We start from the raw sequence: 21126 nt of genomic DNA, 5'->3' as shown, positions 1-21126 counted from the left end.
TTATTTTGCATTCCACTCTTTATTCTTCTGTGTCCTGTAATAAGACAGAGCATTTCTTGCAGCATCCAGGATCTCCAAGTCCGCAACTACCACCAGGAAGAACATGTGTCTGTTAACTCATCAAAACTTACACTCGATATTCAAAGACAAACCGAAGCAAAATTGAATACAATGCTGAGTATTTTTAGACAAGTAAAGCAGCAACAGGGATATGGCAACAGAAAAACATATACATACTACAGGCAACAGGAGTTGCAGGCCACATTAGTTCCTGCATGCGTGACCTTCGACCTTGCGAATCGACGTAAACTCCCATATGGCTGAAGCAAAGCAGGTATTCCTCATTACTGAGCTCCACAGCACAAAGGGCATCAAAAGACTGCTGTGAGAGGAAGATAAGCGAGGGGTCATTAGGATTTACCAGGTTTATAGATTGTCCATCTCCCTGGATGGTCAACAGAGAGAACCCAGACTGGTAGCCAACACAGAGCTTGTCCTTGAACACTGTCATCCACTGTACAATTCCTGGAGCCTGAATTTCACTGAATTTTTTGTGGAAAGGTTTAGTTCTGTGAATTTCATAGCAAAAAACCTGTCGTTTGACAGCCACAAACAAACAAGTAGAAGAACTCTTCTTTAGTGTTCCAGTTGTAATCAATTGGCAGCCTTTAGTTTCTGCAAGCTTAATGTCAAAGTTCCCTTCTGACCCATCCAGAGAGGCCCATGGGTAAAGGTGGACGTGATGGTTCCGACCACAGATGAGGATGATGATTTTCTCTTTGGGAGCAAGCTCTATCTGGTACACCTTCTTGCAGTCAGCAGCTCGGACTATCACTGCAAAGGAAACAAGAACTGCTGTGAGTTAAACAGGAGAGCCACCAGGCCTGGAAACACTGCAGTGCTACACAGTCATGCCTGAAAATTAATCTAAACACAGACGTGTACCAGGTGAGGAAGAGCACTTACTACACGTTTGATTCTCTGTTATTAATTCTCAGAGCAAACAGTGAAACAAAGCATTCCTGTAACCCTCTCTATTCATAAAAAATATCTCAACAACGCTTTGTGGGAAAACAAAGTTTTTTGTGTTGCTTAACATGCAGGATAAATGGAGAAATTTTTTTTATGTAATTTTATCTGTACAGTGCAAGATGCTGCATCTTCAGAAATGGGTCCCACCTTCAGGAAAACATCAGCATCTTCAGTGAATTTTGGAGGAAGACCAAATTAGCAGAAGATAAAGACAAGAAATATGAAGTATTTAATCCTGATAAGTGAGGATACAAAATGCTGTACTGCTGGCAGATCTCTCAGCCAGACACAAAAGCAGTCCAGTTAAGAGGGTGTAAAACACATATATGGAAAGGCAAAAAAATGCTGTGTGTGATGGGGAAAGGATATGAAGGAATGGGCTTAGGCTGCAGGAAGAGAGGTTTAGGACAGGCACCAGGAAAACCCTTCTCAGAGCAAGGACTAGTCAGGCTACCCATGGGGAGTTTTGCTGTTTGATGCATTTTTTTTTAAAGCAGGGCTCTAGAGGCAGCTAAGGGCAGGGGGTTAGGTGCAATGTGTACTCTCTGGTGATCTTGTCTACACAAGAATTTTCAAGAAAGCAGTGCGTATTTTGTGGGGTACAAACAGAAGAGCAATTCTAAACTAGGGAAGTTAATAAGCATAAAGCAATTAAATGAAATTGTAACTTTAATTTTTCTGCTAGCTGAATGCATTAAAAATATTTGTGAATCGTAGGTTAAAAAAAAAAGATAATTAGTAATTTGAAATTCTCTGCCTTTTTTCAGTAACAGTTGAGTAATGTAGCCAAGTAAACAAATTCTGTAAACTTGGTAATAAGACTTTAGCTGTTTAAATCACAAAGTGCTGTTGTGGTATCCCCCCACTTGCATAAATAGATGAAATGTCTTAAGAAATGTTATATGAAATAACCAGCTTGCCACAGAGAAATGTTTTTCTTCCTAGCTCCAACTCCAGCTTATTTGTCAAGAATTAAGCAATACTCTAACCAAAGACCTTTGCTACAAACAGCTGATAGTTAATTAACACTAAAAATTACAACTGCCATAAAATGAAAAACAGATTATGATTTATAAAAATGCTATTAACACACAGAACTGGACATAGAAAACTCCTGCTAAACATGTCAACTTAAAACCAGAATTGATAATTAATTTTCACATTTACATATGACATGGTGATGCAGATAATTGTTCCTTTATGAAATGACCTTTCAAATTAAATTTACAACTTTCTTTTATGCAAGAAACGGTACTGGAATCCCTGGAATTATTTGCACCTCAAGTTATGTTTATATCTAACTAATCAAAGAATCGTGACGACTGGAAGTTAACTCAAAGGAATGGCATTCATTACTGCTAAAAAGAATTTCAAGTATCTGCTGTATCCATGTATAAAGCAATTTCTCCTGGAACTGGGCAATGTCTTATTCTAAACAAGAAGAAGCAATAACATTTTTCTTTTGACCCAAAACCATATCCCTGATGTTATTTAATTTTGAAAGTTAAGTCTTTAAAAGCCTATATTCACTGCTTTATTTTACACTGAAATGCAAGCTTTAGCATGAGTAAAATCCAACTTTCAAATAGCCACAAACTAAATTACACAGAAGAAGGAATCAAGGAAATCACTGACAAGACTAGCACTCAGGAATCTCTGACCCAGGAGACAAGGGCAAAGGAATGGTGGAAAGAAGACTGTCCATTGGTGAACCAGACTTGTTCTCTGCTTTTCCATGTTTAAAACTGCATTTTGTATGGATTGACCCTGACTGATCCCCATGCTCATGTCCTTCTGGCCTCCATGCTTTCCCTACCATACCAAGGCAAATCTCCCATTGTTATTTGTGTTTGTCCTCAGTATATCCAAATAAAGAGGAAAATGCTTCCCCTATTTCCTGTGATGCCTAATAACTCAACAGTAGAGGGATATGCCTGTGCTGCCCAGTGACTACACAGCATATGCTTTCCTGTGGTGCCCGAAGTAGGCTCTGTGTGAATTTCTGGAATGGACAGAGTAAGACTGCAGGAATAACAGACTATACTGATCCCATTTTCCCTAGGCAGAGGGCAAAGTACATTAAGAACAGGAAGGAAAAAGCAGGTATAGGAGGAAGCACAGAGTCAAGGAATTAGATAATGGGAAGGAGCAACCAATCACTTGCTTTGGACATCATCAGTTTGAAAGAGAATGTAGAGTGGTTGCCAAATTTCTGGAACGAACAGACGACGAGACATGGAGGCTTTAAAAGAAAGTCTACAAACTGTGTGTGCTGTGCATGCTCTGTGTGCTGAAGCATTTTGCTACCTGCTGTGGGAATACAGCTAAAGTGAGAATGTGTCAGAATATGCCCAGTGCCTCATCCCTTTAATTTCTGCCAGTCAACTGAATGTAATGATAATGACCAAATTAGTGCTTATATCTCACTTTCACTTTTCCTTCTCATCAATTAACTGAGTGCTTAATACTTACTATACATGTGCAACCTATATTACAGCAGCACTAAAAGTTATGGAGCTCATAATTCTGTATGTAATTGCTGCATGCATTACGGCCTAACTTACCGTCGCGGGTCACCTCTATCACATACAGCCCTTCTTCTGAACCAATTGCTATTCTATCTCGATCTAAACCAAGAGGAAAAAAAAGGCCATTAATTCAGATACAATTAGTCTGATCTTTAAAACAGGCTGTTTGCTTTGAACAGCTGAAAAAATTTCTGCATAAACTGATTTTCACCAGCAAATCAATTTTGCTTAAGCTCACACAGCCTGTCAAAAGCATGCTATATACCATATTGCTAGAACAACCTGCTGAACAACTCAGCAGTATTATTTACTCCAAGTGGATGAAGAAACCTGAATATCAATGCAAGATTAGCACTTTTTGTCCATTATTAAATTCCTATGAAGGAATTCAGCTGAGGAATTTATTTCAAGGCGTCAGTGCTGTCATTATAGAAGCCCATCTAAAAGTTCCAACAACCTTCACACCTTAACACTTACAAAAGTTAAAACAAACATACCTACAATAGCAGCAGCTAAACTTGTTTTAATAAGAGGCAGTGTGCTGTCATAGGCTTCTTGTGGAATATGCACAACCTGGTTCCTCAGCCTGTTTTTGTGCAGGATAGACTGCAACCCTTCTAGGATTCCAACCCACTTTCTCTTTTCATTCTCATTTTCTGTCAGGATCAGTAGAGAACAAGACTTTGAAGGCAAACCTAAGAGAGAAGCTGTCACCTTTAAACAGACAGAGACAGTGAAATTAGTTAAAGTAATAAAAGCCCTTTTTTATCACACAGAACTGTGAAAATAAAGTAGACTTTCTTATGACAATGGAATGATATACCTGAGGGGCATGCACAACACAGCCAACACAGCCATGGTGCTTCAAAAAAACAACCAAAAAACAACCACTGCACAAGCCACAGTGGTTTGGTTTAAAAGTATTTAGTCTTGCTTTAATATTCTGAATCCTAAAATATGGGCAAGGAATGCTACAATAATCAATACATGGCAGTAAAAGGCTCCTTCCTGCTCTGAACCGGAATTTCAGTGGCATACCATAGTTTGTCCTGATCCCTCCCACCCACCCATAACTTACTGAAAGTGACACACATACTTTGCAAACCAGACGCATTTAAACCCAAAGGCACTGCTATCATCAGTTCTTGTAGATTTTGATTTTGTTACCTAAATTTCCAAATATTTGTTCAGGGGAAGACCACATCATATCTGCATTCAAAGCTCTGGAGGAAAGCAATATTTGAAACTGAAGTACTGCATTCTCCCATGTCCCCATGTTAAAAGAAAATCACTGTGGCTTCACTTAATTTTCAGCTAAATCATCCCACAGATCTCAAAGCAGCATGTGTTCTAAAGAGAAAAACTATCCAGGAACTTCTGTTGCCTGAAGAATGGCCTCAGTAATTCATAATATTTGGTTTTTTGTACTCTATGAAGAGATTGAAGGGTTTGTGGGATCATGGGAACTACACTTTCAGCCACAGACAAACAGGCCAACAGCCAGGGTCATCTCTCACCACAGACTCTGAATAACAACAGTTAAACATTAAAAAGCAACAAGAGGTATAAAAGCGCAAATCTGAAGGCAGTAACATGGAGTATCAGACCTTCGGCCTACATGCCTTGATAAGAAACTCATCATAAGGATGGATGTTGTGGTAATGCAACACACACACACACCTCCTGGCAGAGTGAATAAGAGTAACTCTCATCTTGAAGATAAAATGTATCTGAAAGTAAACTGGAAAGAACAGGATGTAAAAGACAGAAGTTCAGAAGTAAGATGAAGGTGAAGGGAGGTAGGGAAAGAACTGAGTAGTTGCAATTGCTCATAGTTCTTACTACTCTGCGTAAAGCTTTGTTCCTATCTAAACTGTAATAAAGCATTAATATTTTAAAGACAGATGGAGGCATAATGGATAATATACTTAGAAAACAACACCAAAACAGATTCCAGCAATGGTTTTCCCTTTGAAGTACCACCATGTATTACTCCTCAGTCTTTTGAAGGTGGCAGCTTACATATAGTCAAATGAAGAAAAAAAAGTGAGCAATTGGTCATAATATAAATAGCATTATTCATCATACAAAAATCCATTATTTGCTATGAAACTCAAGGCTTCTTAACTCGAACTGCTAAGCTGTGGAAGCACTCAGCTTAGCACACAGACAACTCTCTTACACTATTATTAAAAATGTGTGTCGATGGCAGCACTTGAGACTGCAGTGTCTGAATGTCAGCATGGCCTAACATCCAGCTTTAAAAACTGGTTACCAAGGAGAAATGTTTGAATCTGAGAGAAATTCTTACTCTTCTTGAATTCATGGGGGGTCAGAGGTGGGAACATTTCAGTGTTTGGCAGCATTCTGGTATTGTTTTCTGCTGCTGGAAGATCCAGAAAAAATGAAAATCTGTCTTTTGCAGGCCACGAGTATCATCATGTGTTATGTGCAATGACACACACAAAAGAAGGACCACATTTTTACTCAGATGATGTGAATTAACAGTTTTAACTGTTGTGTACAAGCTACTCTATGCGACTGTGTCAGCAAGATGCAAATATAGAACTAAATGAAATTGAGAAAAGAGACTCTCTCATCAGGTATTAGTGGTTTCCAGTTTTACAAATTCCTGCTTTTGAAGGAGGACACAGAACTGAGAAAAGAGGTGTAATGCAGCAGCTTCTCTGGTCCCATACCTAAATGGATATATTCGCCCATCAAGCTTCCAGTTAATTCATCACATCTCTTTAGCAGGGGATAATCTGATCAAACCATGGACATATTTGGTCATGTCTATCCAGACAAGTATTTTTACACAGGGATATTTGACAAAAATGGTTATTATTATTTAGATACCCTTTCAGTTAAAACCTGCAGGCAGAAACTAGAGCAGCAAGTCAGGCAGGCTAAACTGTATGGATGCCTTGTTCTTAAATGAATGAACCACCATTCTGCACAGCATATTTTCTCTCCTCAGAAGTCCTTTCCTACAGTATTCTATGTTTGCTAATTTAAGAAGAGAGCAGGCAGATGGGAATTAAAAAACCCCAAAACCAAAACAGAAACAAGAGGAAACTTAAGGTAAAGGTAATAGTAAACCAAAGTATGAAAATTCACTGCAGAAAATATTTTTATAAAAAAGCAGAAAAGCAGAGACACAGAGGCAGTCAAGTAGCAAAGACAATTGCCAAGTAAAATCCTGAAGGACCAAATGATAGGGACTGCAATTGACTGACAGGTCTTTGCTTTCCATGTTTGACTGACTTGATTCTAAATGGATGAAGATCATAGATGCTGAAAACAGTGAGTCTCTGTATTCAAATGTAAGGGAATATAGATACTGGCTACTAATGTATTTCTTTCTACATTTTAGAATTCCAGATTTCATATGATTCACATAAAACATAAGAATTAAGTTCCTGTTGTTAAAAACAAAATGCAGTATTCAAATAGAACATACACTGAAGGGGATAACTCAGCTAATTATTTTCTCTTATTTTATTTTTTTCTACTATACTTAAATATGAAATTAAGGAAACTAAAGTTTGAAATGTATTTCTTGTATACAAGACAATATATGGCAAACTAGATCAGTCTCAGAATATTCTGTTACAGCATTGGTTCCTAATGCAAAAGTCCAAAGCTAGGCAAGAAAAAACAGAATTTGGTAATAGCAATGGAAAAAGATATAAAAAATATACTGAATTATAGTCAAGAAAATAAAAAAAAGCCAAACTTCATATACGAAGCGGCAGCTAAAGAAGGAGAACTTTGTTCTTTACAGTTCACTTATAAGAGGAGCACCATATTGTTCTTCTACGTATCTCAGCAGCCCTTGTAAATTCTTACACTTCTACATAACTTAATCAACATTAGATATGGATAGTACATGCCATTTATCAAAACAAAACACTGGTATTTAACTGATATTATCTACAAGAGTCAGTTGGTAGCCATACCCTGAATATACAAGGGATGTCTTTACGAGTTGCATGTATTACATCCGATGCTAGGACAGAGCTCACACAAAAATCTTCATCTCTAGTGAGAAAAGAAACAAAAGCATCACATACAAGCACACACTAGGATTATTCAGCAAAATCTAATGGGTATCACCACTGTTTCAATAGGCTGCAATCTCCTAACACCGCACAGAGGCCACAGCTGCTTTGTTATGCTCTAACTATCCTTGACCCAAACAACTCACAAGCCTCACTTATGTCTCTACAGCATCTGGTACGTGTAAGTCAGTCCACCTGAAGTTAAGCAGGGTGGCTTTCTGTAGTTTTGGTGTCCCAACCACACCTATTCTACAATTAGAAGCAAGAATATTGCTCTTCCAGCCCAGCAGACACATTAGAAATTAGTAATTCATACCTCAATGTGTAGCAAGAGAGGGGCCTTTGGAAAAAAAGAAAAATCACATAAAAAGCTCTTGGCAACATAATTATAGTTTGTGGGTTTCAAATAAGTGTTTTCAAAACAGCTAGATTTTATTCTCTATTACAGTAAAATAAACAGACATCAGAACAACTTTTGCATTTCAGAGTGCTCCACCCCAGAGGGCTTGTCTACACTAGCCTTTTTAAACTGAATTTGACCAAGTTGATCACCATAATTGCCAATTTTGGTGCAAAGATGACACTAATGTCTGAAACTTGTCCATGCTAGAATTCATAGCTGTGGTGGTTAGCATCTATTAAAAACATCTAAGAATCCTCAGATGACAGCCTCAAAGAGGCAGCTACAATAAGCAGATAAAGCATGGGACAGTTGGTCTATTAGGATCTGGCTGAGTTGCTTCAAGCAATGCACTAATGTGAATGCTGCTATTTGCAGTACTTCCATGTTCCTGCTCCTGCTGCCAGCATGTCAGAGAGCTGACACTGACAGATCCCAGTGAGTGTGAGAACAGCACAGCAGTACTGCTGCAACCCCACGGTACTACTGTCTGGAAAAAATATAAATCAAGGTGCAAACTTTATATTCAACACAGGTACAAAGGTGCTGTAACATTAAAAGGTATTACACTTTCTTGGTATTTCCATAAATTGAAATACAAAAACCTCCTTGGTTACTACTAAGTCTCAGATCTTTGGCAGACAGTGTTCACTGGTTCAGATGGTTCCCCATGAAGTAATAACTCCTGTGAGAAGGCAGGGTCAGAGCCATTTGCAGTGTAAATGAGTTGGTGCTTTTCTGCAGACTACTTCAATTTTTCTATCATTCCTGAACTTACTGGCTATGGGATGATCTGTGACTCAGTGTTGGGGTCAGAGTGCATGGGAAAAGCAATCTACCAAAATACACTTGCTTTTTACATGCATTTGGAATTGCAGGAAGAAGCATGCTAATGCTGTAAATACTGGTGATTGCAGTGTGACTGACTATAAAGTCACAAAAGTAGTTTCTTGTTGAGCCAACTTGATCAGCCTAAACTTAGCTGCAGTTTATGTACAGAATACACAAATATTCTTAGACCAGAGCTCTCAAAATCTTATAGTTTCTTGTGTACTAGAAAGAAATACTCCTGTTGAGAAAAAATGTAGAGAGGATTTCTACTCTGTCATAACAATACAAACCTGAGATCCAACACTTGACTTGCCACAACTCCAGGCTGGGTGGATTTTCCTTCAGGCACATCATATAAGAACAGTTTACAGTCACAGACAACTGCATAAGCCCTCTGCCACCCTTTCTTAACACCTGTAGGCTTTGGGACCTGTGGGTAAATAATTGATTGCTTAATACATGTAAGCACATGTAGGAGACACAGAAAGCAGGACATTTAGAAAAGCTTATACTTAGATCAACAGAATTAGAACACATTCTACTTGTCCTTCAAAATAGGATGAAAAATATCAAGTAAGCAAGAAATCATTTTTCCTCTTTTAAGTTCAACCATTCCTTGTTACAGCTGTAAAAGTGTATTAAGACTTGTATAAAGATATTAGGCTTGGATATTCCACCAATGCCAAAATGGTAGGACAGTTTACCTTTTACATTATGCTTACACAAACAATGACAGAAATTATTTCTTAAACCATTTTTTCTTTTTTCCCTGCTGCTTATCAACATTGTAGCTACTAATCTACTAACCTGCAGCTCTTGCAGTAAAACCGAGTGTTTCTCCCACATCTAAAGCAACGAAGGTTAAATAAGTTACATAGATGGCACACAAAGCCTTAAGGCTTTAGCACTATTTAGGAGATGTGTTTAAACATACTTAGAGGTTCCATGCTGTAGAGCTCTAAGTGAAATTAAGTATTCTTCTCTTGTCCAAGAACAAAAGACTGTTACCTTGACATAACCTTTATAGGCTGTTCCTATTCCTCTTTGCACATCTACTCCAAGAGGCCTTTTGGCTTGTTCAGGGGGTATAGGGCAGACCTGAGGTGCACTATCCTTGCAGGAAACATGGCATGCAAATGAACACACTAAGTACAAAAGAGAAAATTCACAGTGAAATGTGTGTATGAGTCAGTCATAACAGCTGATTAACACAGTCTACACTCAGTGAATTAATTAATCACACTGAAACTGGCAGTCAAATATTGCAATAGCTCACTATGCTGAAGGACTGAACACACCTAGATATTGTGTGAGACTCTCCAAAGTGCTTTTATTTCCTCTTTTTAGCCTATTACATTCATAAAGGGCAGGAACTGAGTCCACATTTCAAGGAAAATGAGTTGGGCAGCCTTGCTGGTGTTAAGCACCAACTAACCCAGTCACAGAAGAGAAACAGTATTAATAAAGGAGGAATAAAAATTACAGGGTAGTGCTAATAGGTGTTTAATTTGATCCACATATGCAAGAATACTGCAAAGACAAAGTAAAACTAAATGGATTAAAAAACCAGAAAGGGTCAAACTATTAAACACAAGATATAGACATAAATAAAACATAAATAAAATAGAAACCAGGAACAAGGAGTGAAATGCTGCATGATGAAAGAGGCATATACATCTACTGCCCAGAGTTCAAGTTCAAATAAGGAGCAAACTAGCATTGCATGCTTTCTTACCATTTGCACCATTTTGTACCACTTTGTGCTGCACCAGCAAGGGACAGAGGTCTCTAGATCTCATCTACAGAGCATTTCACACAGAAGCAGTACACAGAAAAAATTCATATGCCACTTCACATGAGACAGGCGACAAGAACTGTGGAGTGAGTTAATGTATTATATCGAGGCATCTGACCCACAGCTTACGGGCCTGATCTTTTCACAGAGATTTTGCTTGGTTTGTCCCAGCTACCCTGTTTCTACCAGTAGGCTTGGGAAGGCAGGAAGAGAGGGGCACAATACTCTCATCTGTCCTGTGTTTCCTACTATATTCTCACAAGTGAGAATCTGGCAGATATCCTAGGTACATCTAGGCCTGTAATTATGAAGTGTCAAAGGATTCAAAAAAACCTGGAAACAGCCTGCTTCTGCTACAGCCACAGGTGTCCCTCATGACACCTGAGGGAAGAGACAGCAGAGGAGAGAGCCCAGAGCAGGCTGCCTGGCTTATTCTTTGAGCTACTGTCTGCTCCCAGGAGGACAGAGGGCTACCAAAAAGTCATGCACATAAAGTACTGTAAGTGCTCCCAAAGACTAGGTAATAAATTCAGCTCTTTGAGGAGGCATCATGATTATTTGTGACAGTGGATATCAAGGTACACCAGTTACAGAATAGGGAAAATCCACAGGACAGAGTCAGTTCCAGTCTTCTGTAAGTGTAGCTGTATTTTACCATAGCTTCCAGCATTAGAAAGAGGAGGAATTGGGAAATGCAAGTGATTGAAAGTGGAACATGGCAAAGTTTTGTTCTACTGGAGTTATCTCTGTTTTTATATCAATGTGATTTTAGTTTTTACTGTAACAATAAAGAGCTGCTGTAGATTAGGCAAAATGGAAAACTAACGATGCAGAGCTTGAAACACACAAGACAAAAAGAAGAGTGAAGCCGATAGCTACACTAAGGGAAAAAGACAGTTTCAAGCTTGAAGGGAAGAGATGCAAAACAAGAATTCAGAACTGTCAGCAAAAGGAGACAAAAGGCAGCCCCAGGGCAAGTGCTGGCAGAGTGATAGGTCCTCCTGGGGAAGAACTGCCACCAGAAGATCTGCCAGGAAAAAAGCCCTGAAGGACAGATGAGGCAATCTAATTGTGATACTGAGGCTGACAGTGGAGAGGCTGCCACTAGCAAGAGCTAAGCTGGGCACAGAAATAAGGTTATTAATACTGTAGTGTCTTCAACAGATTTGTGGCTTATTGAACTGAGTTCATGTGTCTAATCAATATACAGTAAGTATTTTCAAATGAAAATACCTCCATATACTCAAACATGGAATTCAGTAGTGATACATGCATCAGAGAAAGCATTTTAAATAAAACTAATGGACAGCAAGACAGGCTACAGGCCAAATAAACGAGCAAATAGTCCTCCCAACATATGGGGTTTATGACCAGAATTGCATAAATAGACATAATCAGATGCATGTCACCAGATCATTCCCGTAGTTTTCTCTACTACAGCAACAGAAACCAGTCCTGTCTTCCCCACCCCCTCCCTTGCACTATAACAGCACTAATGGTAGTAGAATTAATTAACAATATGCAAGGAAACCATGCTTCATCATACATCATCATCATACTCCTAAAGAGACTTCATGAGTATGCTGATGATGAAAAAAGAAAGGAAAATCCTCCAGTGGCAGCCACCCCTCTCTATCATTCCCTCCACAAAGAAATGGTTGCCTTAAAATACACTGGGATGCTTTTTTGAGGGGCTTGCTGAAAATCTATAAAAAGTTTCATTGACTCACCGTCACAGGCATAACCTTGTCGAACTAATCCCACCATAAGAGAGGTGCAATGACTACACTGAGTGGGGCTTGTGAACGACTTGATATTGAGCTGGTGAGCTTTAGGCTGGAAGATACAGTCAGGATAAAAAATAACTTCATTTTCTGGACTTAAGTAATGCAAGCACCACCCTCCACCACCCTCCAGTACATCAGTGTGTACATTATGAAGCCTGGGCTTCTTTAATGTAAGTGCAGCTTGTAGCAGGTGCTGCAAGACAACAGTAACAGTTTTATTGCCAACTCCAAAAGACACTCAAACCCAGAACTACAACCATGTTTTGACATCCCTTCCAACAAAACAAAACCCATTGATATGCGTTTGGAAACATTTGATTAAAAACACAGACCTAACAAAAACACACACATGACAAACCCAAACAGGACAAGAAAACACAGAGGGCTCATTTATAAATGGTATTTTTTCTTTTGCTCTTTAGAATAAGGTTAGCACAGTCCCCCTACCTTTGGCACAGCTAGAGAAATGGACTGAATGGTGGGGGAAGGAGCAGCAGGCATCCTCTGAAGCCGAATTGGTTCCTGAATCACAAGAAACTGTAATTGAGCAAAGTAAGGCTTCAAGAATTTGTTTCAAGATTGCGGTGGCAAAGCTTATTGTTCTCTGATTCTTTTTTTTCCTTTTTTGAAAATTATCAAAAATTTAATCATTGTAAACACTGCCATTCTGATTTTATAGAAACAGATTGTGTCTTAAAGCACTCACAGGAAAGCCTGCATACTAACAAACACGCAGCAATACAGAAAACATGAAAATGAGGTACATCAACATACACAAAGCCAGTGAAAAGATTTCATTTGCAAGTGTCCTCAAAGCAGGTGCAATTAGCACTGAGGCATTGCAAATACGCAGCATTCAATCCTGCTTCTTCATAATGAATGCTGCAATACGTATTTATTATGAACAAGACAGAGAGACTTTCTGGTGAATTACTCTTCAGGGTAAAATAACGGGTCTCTTACTTCCTGTTGTTGCTCTGCAGTTACAACTGAAGTAGATGGTGAAACTTCTGACTTGGGACCCTGCATTTCCTGCTCACTAATAGAGCTGGTCTGCAAAAGCGACAGCAAACATGTTAGATTAGATACCATATATCTGACAAAGTGTCCTCATGTCAACAAAACGGAAACAAGACCCAGTGCCAATTTTTATATGATGTACACATACATTTAACATTCACTGAAAAAAGAACTTTCCTCCAAACAAACCCTGACACCTGATGGAAAAGCGGGAAGTACTGAAATGCAAAATCTCATGTAGACAGCATAAATGCTCTAACAGTCAAATTCTCCCAGCAAGGCTGTGTCTAATCTCTTGCTTGCAGGTATGGAATGATGTTTGAGTACCTTGGCAATCATCCCTAAAATAGCTGATTTCTCATGGTAGCTTACTATGCTAGGATTTTTCTATCATACAGAAGCCAGCAAGTCTGCCACAAGAAAAAAATTAATAATACCCAATCTTTTAAAAAGTTGTTTTAAAATGATTGGCCCCCGTCATTAAAAGAATCATGTCTAATTAATCACAGTATCTCATATTTCACTAAAATTTAAAACTAGCATCCATTACAAGCCATCTATTAATTTCACACTTAAATTAGCAACTACTAATTGCCAGCACAAGGGGGAAGTATGCTACAATTCCAGAGTTAAAGCAGCTGGGTGTGGAAGTAGGATTCTGTATTACTGTACTCTCAGGACATCATGAAAACTATGATTAACAAACATGAGATTAGACTTCACATCAATGATGTAAGTAGCACTAAAGGCAACAAGTAATGAATCACTCACTTCCCAGCCAGTTTAGACAGGAAGATGTCTCAAGTTCAGTTAGCTCACTAAATATGTTCAGATACTTCTTACTTCTGTTTTGTTCCAAATTGATTGGAAGGGCTGGGCCATTTAAGATCAAATTGCATCATTATGTAATATGAACAATTTCAAAATAGTGTGATTCTTTAGCTATATAGATAGTTTTAGCTTTAGCTTTATAGATAGTCGAACTATAAAACAGTAAGCCTCAAAGAGGTTTAGTGGATTAAGTAACAGAGAGATGAAGGAAGCAAAATATCTAGTTTTAGAGGGCCATTTTTACTATGACAGGTCACAACAAAATAAGGACACAAAACTACTAGCAAAAACTTACTTCTTCCCAAAAGGCTAGCAGAGAAGATGTAGACGAAGAAGAAACAGAATCCTTTGTTGTAACGGATATGAGGGATAAAAACGATCGCTTATCACCCACAGGAAAACTTCAGATAGAATATTAGTTGGCTAGCTAAATAAAATATTTTATATGGCCAAATGATACCCATTCAAACTAAATTAACCCCAGTGCAGATGATACAAAATATCTTTATAAGTACATGTGAAAAAAAAATTGCTAATGTAAGTCATTAAGCACAGTATCAGCAATTCTAATGTAATTCATCAGAAAATGCCACCTGCATTTCCATAGCGAATAGGTATGTATTTCAGGATCTATAGAATGGAACCTTGTTTAGTTATGGGCTTGATATTCTACATATTACTGTCTAATGTCTATCTGGTACTTTTTAAAGCAATGTTTGAAAATATCAAGGTCAGCAGATAAAAGCTACAGTAGATAAAAATTGAGAAAGTAGCATATATCATGCTTCTCTCTTCCCTCCACGTCACCCATAGTGCACATCTTGCTGCTTCAACAGAAAGGCAGCACAGACATTTTGTGATTGGGAACAGCAAATACACAAACTGTATGAAAATATCACAGCATGTCCATAGGCTTTTTTGTTTTTAGCAACAGTAAAAATTAAAAAAAAAAAAGGAAAAAAAAAAAGAAAAAAGAGAGAGTACACATCTCAGATAGAAAATCTAATGAGACTGATGAGGTTTTAACCTGAGCCCTTTTAACTCCACTTCATAAACAGATTATTTGTTCCAGTTCAAGCCCTTGGTTTTATCCTAAACTGTCTATGCTTTGCAAAACAAAATTTTAAAAAACTCCAGAAAAATCTTCAAGGATCAAGAGTTCATGAAGTAAGGAAATGTGATTCAATGTTGAATTTAACAGCTGCTTCCTCGGGGAATGCACAAATCATTTAAAATGAAACGCCTACTTGGAGCTGTGATTTGTATGATTAGCTTTCTAGGGATCACAGGGTGTGTCATGATAAACTTATTATACCAACATCTGTGGGTCCTCTGATTCTCTTCCCAGATCCTTCTCCTCTAACCACTCCATTAAGATCTGGAGCCAACAATTTTGCGTATCTGTTTAAGCACTCCTTGAACTGTGTGAACACTTTTCCTCGTAATAATCAGCATCTTCCAACTGCAAAGCATTTAATTCCTTATTTGTAACAGGGTGTGCCAGCACTTCCAAAAAACCCTGAATATATTTCATTTAGCCAAATGTTTGAGATTAACCTACACAAAGAAGCTAGAATGGGAAATAATTAATGTGAACTTCTGAGAATATTCCCCAGAGGTGCCAGCTTCTCTACAAAATGCCAAGCTATCTAACATCTACTGGGCATCCAATTCTGTGCCACACTGATTTGGCTAATATGCAAGATACCAATCTGCCATACAGTGCCTAAGAGTTACTTTTACATGATAAAAATATAATTCAGTTATCTCATTTTTATAGTTATTTTATGTGATAACTCACTCTGAAAGTCAAATCACGTGCAAGAGGAGAGGTGTTGAAATAGTCAAAAATGGAATCTTGAAAGTCCGGAAGTTTGAGACCTAAAACCAAAAGCAGAACCGGCTTAGCTAAAAGGCAACAATCACAGGTGGTGTTAGAACTATGTTAGAACACAGTAACTTTAATTACCTGAATCTGTTCTGTATTTTTCTTCCATTTTTTTCTTCAAACCTTCCACCTCTTCCAACAGTTCTCTATTTTTTGCTTCTGATTCCTTTAATTTACTAACAGTAAAAAAATATGGTCAAAATGTAATCTGAAATGTTTAAAAGGCAGGAGTGCCAGTACACAAGGTTGTTAATTTCTGGTCCCACATCTCAGACTTTCAGAAAATGCCTTTGTTTTTTTTTTTTTTGGAGGGGGGTGGGGCATTGTGCTTTTTTAAGTGATTTTTTTTTTTTAAGGATGATTAATTTTACTTTTCCCCTGAATAGACACCTCATTACTTGACTAGATATTTAAAACTGTACTTAAGACTTCTGCTATCACAGCAGGTATCTGCTAAACAAAATTATTTTAATAGTACTTTGACTTTTAATTCCCAAGAACATGTCTAACTCTCCAGTTAGTTGAAGGAATGGTAGTGAATTTGCTTTGAATTCACTCTTACACTTTCTCTTCCTCAGATACCCAAGATTCGTAACTTAGTATAGCAGTGCAATGTTTACTTGAAATTTTTACAGTTCTCATTTGACTATGTAAGAAATGTGCAGTCTGTAGAATGGGATCCTTCTGGCAAAGTCCAATATCCCAGGCACAAGGAGCCATTTTAAGAAAGTTGCTGCTATTCTAATCAGCAGTTTAGATCAGTATATTAATCCCCAAACAGAACCACATCCCTCATTACCTTTCAAAAGATATGTTTGCATCTTTAACTTTCCGTAGCTCTTCTTGAACTAGCTGTTTGGCACGAATTTCTGCATCAAGGGCGGACTGTAATTCCAGCCTTGCTGACATATCCAACTTCTGACTGCGTCGCACTTTCCAAAGTGGATCCTGTTGCAGTAAGTTACTGAATATTACTATTAACTGTCTGAGGATATTTCTGCTCTTGTTCAAGGCATAAATTCGCTTTCACACTGGTTCAGAGAATGCTCTTTTAATTAGTTATGGACAGCATACCTGCTGCATGAAAATCAGTCAACAGTCAGACTTCATTACACAAAAATGAAGTAAGAAGCAATTTTAAAATTAGTTACACCATTAACACAATATGCTGGAATCCAAAATGCTGGATCACTGAGCATGGAAGTCAAACAGACAGAACCCATTGAAAATGACTAATTTTCACTGTCCAATCTAGAACCAAGTGTAAAACTTGCACAGTGATATAATGGACTTTCAAATATGAGACAAATGTCAACATTTAATGTAAACATATTAACATAAAACATACCAAGAGTAGCAAAACCATGAGAAGAAAAAAAAGAATCTGGGTCTTGAGATGCCCAAGATACCTGCATGTTTGCCTAAGCAATTCTTACGCTTGCTAAGATATAGATGCTATATATATAGCATATATATATATATATGCTATACCTCAGCATACACCACGCAATTCCTCCCTACTACCCCAAAAGCTATTATTCTAAGCCTTTCCAGCCATTTTTCAGTGTGGACTACATTTCTGATATTCCCTAATGAATACCTCCCTAGTCAGAGACGAACTTGCAAATAACAGTCATGAAAACTGAGAAGCACTTTTTATGTTGAGATGTAATTTGCCTTAGAGCAGGTTCTGTAGAAGTTACAAAACCAGTTATAATATAAAGAACAGACAGTGTTTTTTATTCTGGCAGTAGCTTAGATAAAAATGCAAACTGCACTTGATCCAATCTTTCCTCACATTAAACCTCTCAGTATTATAATTGTCTCCTGATGATGCAGACAAGTGTTAGCTCACAGAAATAAAACTTTCTCTTATTCTCTCATATTCATAGGTTTGGAAGGGATGATTAACTTCTCCTATGTATAAACCAGCAGCAGATGGACTCTGCATGGCAGACTGCTGACTTGCATTGATAGGGATGTGGGCTCCCATGCCAAGCTGCAAATGGCTCTCTTCCTTTCCTTATGAAGGTGTTTTTCTCTTTGAAATCGTACTCCTTTTTGAGAGCTCTTCTATTAGATTTTGAGGAATTCATGCTACTACTGTATGGGAAAATTATGGCAGAAGGTCTCATTGTTCTGCATGTCAATAATGCCACATGCTCTCAGCGTGTCCCTCGTTTGCACTGGTATCAGCCAGACAGTAATTTTTCACAGAAGAAAACTTACTTCGTTATCCCACTGTAACAGCAATTATTCAATTGCACATAACATGGTAAGGTATATTTCTGTACTCCCCTTTGACGGTTTAAGTTATTGTTTCTTCTCTGCTTTGTAGTGTTTAATATCTGTGATGGCAGATATTAGCATGAAACAACTGTCCCCTGTAATTATCAAATTCTGATCAGATTACCTAGTTGGATTTGCAAGCAGTAGCTAAAAACTAGAAAGCAGAGCAGAGGATTAGTTTTTTTTAGGGACAAAAATGTAGCTTCTCAGACATGCCCAGAACATCTTGAATGTCTCCTATTTCCTTACCAGTGTTCGTGACCCCAGACTGGAACTTCTCAATGATTCTAGTTCTTCTGTCATCTTGGAAGCCAATGCTTGGAGATAGCCACGAGCATCCTTCTCATCACTTACCCTGTTGTGCAATTACAATAACCTGTAACTTAGCAGTTTCATGGCTCATAGCACCAAACACTGTACCACCAAACTATCAGAGTGTCTGCACTGGGTTTGGGGACATAAGAGGAATGAACAGAGCAGGAAAAACTCTCCCAGCAACAGAAAACTGAATACATCTCAGATTGCCTGCTTTAGATTTTTCTTTTATCTGATTTTCCTGATTGTGGCAGTTGCTAGGGAAACTGAAGCTTTCCTTTTGCCATTAGCAAGAGTTCTGCAGAGATTGACTGCTATAGTTTGGAATATGATCTGCATATTACTTGCTCAATTTTTATAAGGGCTACCTTCCAGTCCTTTTTGTTCTGCACACTGAAATTCTTGCACACAGCTTGCTAAAACAGTGAATTATAGAGGGAAGAACAGTGCAAGTACTAAGTGCTTGTCTAGTACAGCTAGTGAGGTTCTATATGTTAATGCTGACCTTTTAAATCATGACCAACTTCCTGAATGAATTTATCAAAATATTCCAGATTGGATGACAACAATCACTTCAGAGACTGAAGGAAGTTGACACCAGGACTCTGATTCATACTTGTTTCAGTGGCATTTGGCAATTTAGCAAAATCAACACTCAGAAGTACCATGCCTTTGCTGATCTCAGACACGGCCTAGCTATATGTTAAAAAAAGCGCCAATCAGTATTTCAGAAGTTGAAAGTGCCCATATCTGGAGCTCTAATCAGCACATACCATTGAATAATTTCTGCAATCTGAGCTTCCCAGTGAGCAACAGACTCCTTCTTTGCTGCTAGATCTTGGAGCTCATCTTCCAGCTGTCTGTTCTGTGCTGTTAGTTTGTCCACAAAGGAGCAGAGCTGAAACAAGAGATTAGTTTCACTTGTGACTTAGGTCAGTTTCAGACATTTTATATATGTGTATGCCTACACACCTTTAAAATCTGAACAAACAAGACCACCCTGGGCTATCTGGATGGGCTTCTTTTTTATGAACTATCAGTTTACACACAGTAATCTAAAACAAAGGAAAACAAAAAAGCAAGTGTAGAGATCAAAGAGGAATAAAGTTTAACTGTAAACCGGCAGGAAGGCAGGCAGTGTGTGTGTCAATGATTCCCTCTCTTTGCAGCCTTCATGAAGAATCAAAGGGTGATGTCCTCTGAATTGTGGGAATCAATCCCCCAAAGAGCAGTATCAAGATGCTGAAGCTACTATGTAGGCAAATCTCTAATGTTTATATGGCAAAAATGACATTTTTAAAATTCATAGTGCCTGAACACTCACAGATCCTGTTCTGAGCAGTGAGTAGACTACTTCAACATCAGAGACTAATGAAGTAAGAATTGTATGTTTCCTGAAATAATTACCCTCTCATTTTCTGTTGTTAGCTTTTTGTTATCTTCCAAGAGCATAGATCTTTCACGTTCGTATTTCTCCTTCATTGTTCCTACTGCTTCCTCCATTTCACTGTGCCTAAAGAGAAGGGCAAGAAATAGAAACACACTGTCACATTGCTGAACCTGTACACTGGAATTTTCAAAAAGGAATAAATGGAGTTAGGGTGAAATACCAGCCTGCACAGGCACCCATGCAATGCGATACATATACACAACAAAAAGAAATCCATAGTGAGGGAATCATGCCCAAAAGCTTACCTCTCTCGCTTTGTTTTCTCTAATTTATCCTTTAATATCATGATCTCTTTCTGGAGTGCAAGCTGATGGCTCTCTGAATCATGTACTTCCTTTTTCACATTTTTTACTTCCAAAACATGTGATGCTTCCCGTCGGACCAACTCCTCTTCATAAAATAAGATTTTCTTTTCCAGCTCAGACTTAACTTTGGAAAGCTCCTGCTGATGTTCTAGTGTGGCACCAGCTGCCCGGCCTCCCTGCTTCAACTGCAGAACAAGAGGAGAAACCATCACGGAGAAGCTATGATCTTTATATTTTGAGAATATTTTTAAAAGTCAGAATTGTCCAGTTGGTGGCACTCTGGAAAAATTTTTATTTGGGCACCAAGTGATTTAAAAGGTGCCTGTCTCCAAGCATTAAGCCCATAAGTGACTGTTCTGCTTACATGACCCAAAGAAGCGGTTGAAATGGGTTGCAGAGATAACAGATTTGGATCACACTGGTTTAGTAGCTGCTTAGAATTTATATAAACCGAGCACTTTCAAGACATTGGTATCCAGCAATTACAAGCTTTCAAGCAAAAAAGGCAAGTAAATCTGGATGGGATAGGTCAGGTTTCTAGTAATGCTGTAGTTTTTAAGTCTCCCACTGGTATCAACAGTTGAGTAAGCC

The 21126-nt window shown here is 38.3% G+C and overlaps 1 protein-coding gene across 18 annotated transcripts in view; it reads right to left on the bottom strand.

Annotated features, from left to right (window-relative positions):
- The window catches only part of CDC42BPB (CDC42 binding protein kinase beta), a 91570-nt gene that overhangs the window by 7399 nt on the left and 63045 nt on the right, over nt 1-21126 (bottom strand). For 4 of the 18 annotated variants that reach the window (XM_032113494.1, XM_032113499.1, XM_032113496.1 and 1 more), the window contains exons 15-30: nt 20476-20720; nt 20188-20293; nt 19554-19678; nt 18715-18820; nt 16976-17124; nt 16258-16352; nt 16090-16169; nt 13401-13490; nt 12885-12959; nt 12381-12486; nt 9864-10000; nt 9146-9285; nt 7523-7604; nt 4058-4274; nt 3597-3659; nt 238-834 (exon numbers count right to left, since the gene is read on the bottom strand). In XM_032113494.1, the coding sequence (XP_031969385.1) occupies nt 238-834; nt 3597-3659; nt 4058-4274; nt 7523-7604; nt 9146-9285; nt 9864-10000; nt 12381-12486; nt 12885-12959; nt 13401-13490; nt 16090-16169; nt 16258-16352; nt 16976-17124; nt 18715-18820; nt 19554-19678; nt 20188-20293; nt 20476-20720 (2413 nt within the window). Of the gene's footprint in view, nt 1-237; nt 835-3596; nt 3660-4057; nt 4275-7522; nt 7605-7940; nt 7965-9145; nt 9286-9863; nt 10001-12380; nt 12487-12884; nt 12975-13400; nt 13491-14583; nt 14635-16089; nt 16170-16257; nt 16353-16975; nt 17125-18714; nt 18821-19553; nt 19679-20187; nt 20294-20475; nt 20721-21126 lie in introns of all 18 variants that reach the window. The other 14 variants (XM_032113484.1, XM_032113489.1, XM_032113485.1 and 11 more) reach the window with 11 other exon arrangements.

Source organism: Corvus moneduloides, chromosome 6 (genome assembly GCF_009650955.1).
Source record: "Corvus moneduloides isolate bCorMon1 chromosome 6, bCorMon1.pri, whole genome shotgun sequence".
Classification (NCBI taxonomy): domain Eukaryota; kingdom Metazoa; phylum Chordata; class Aves; order Passeriformes; family Corvidae; genus Corvus; species Corvus moneduloides.
This window is presented reverse-complemented; position numbering and strand designations above follow the sequence as displayed.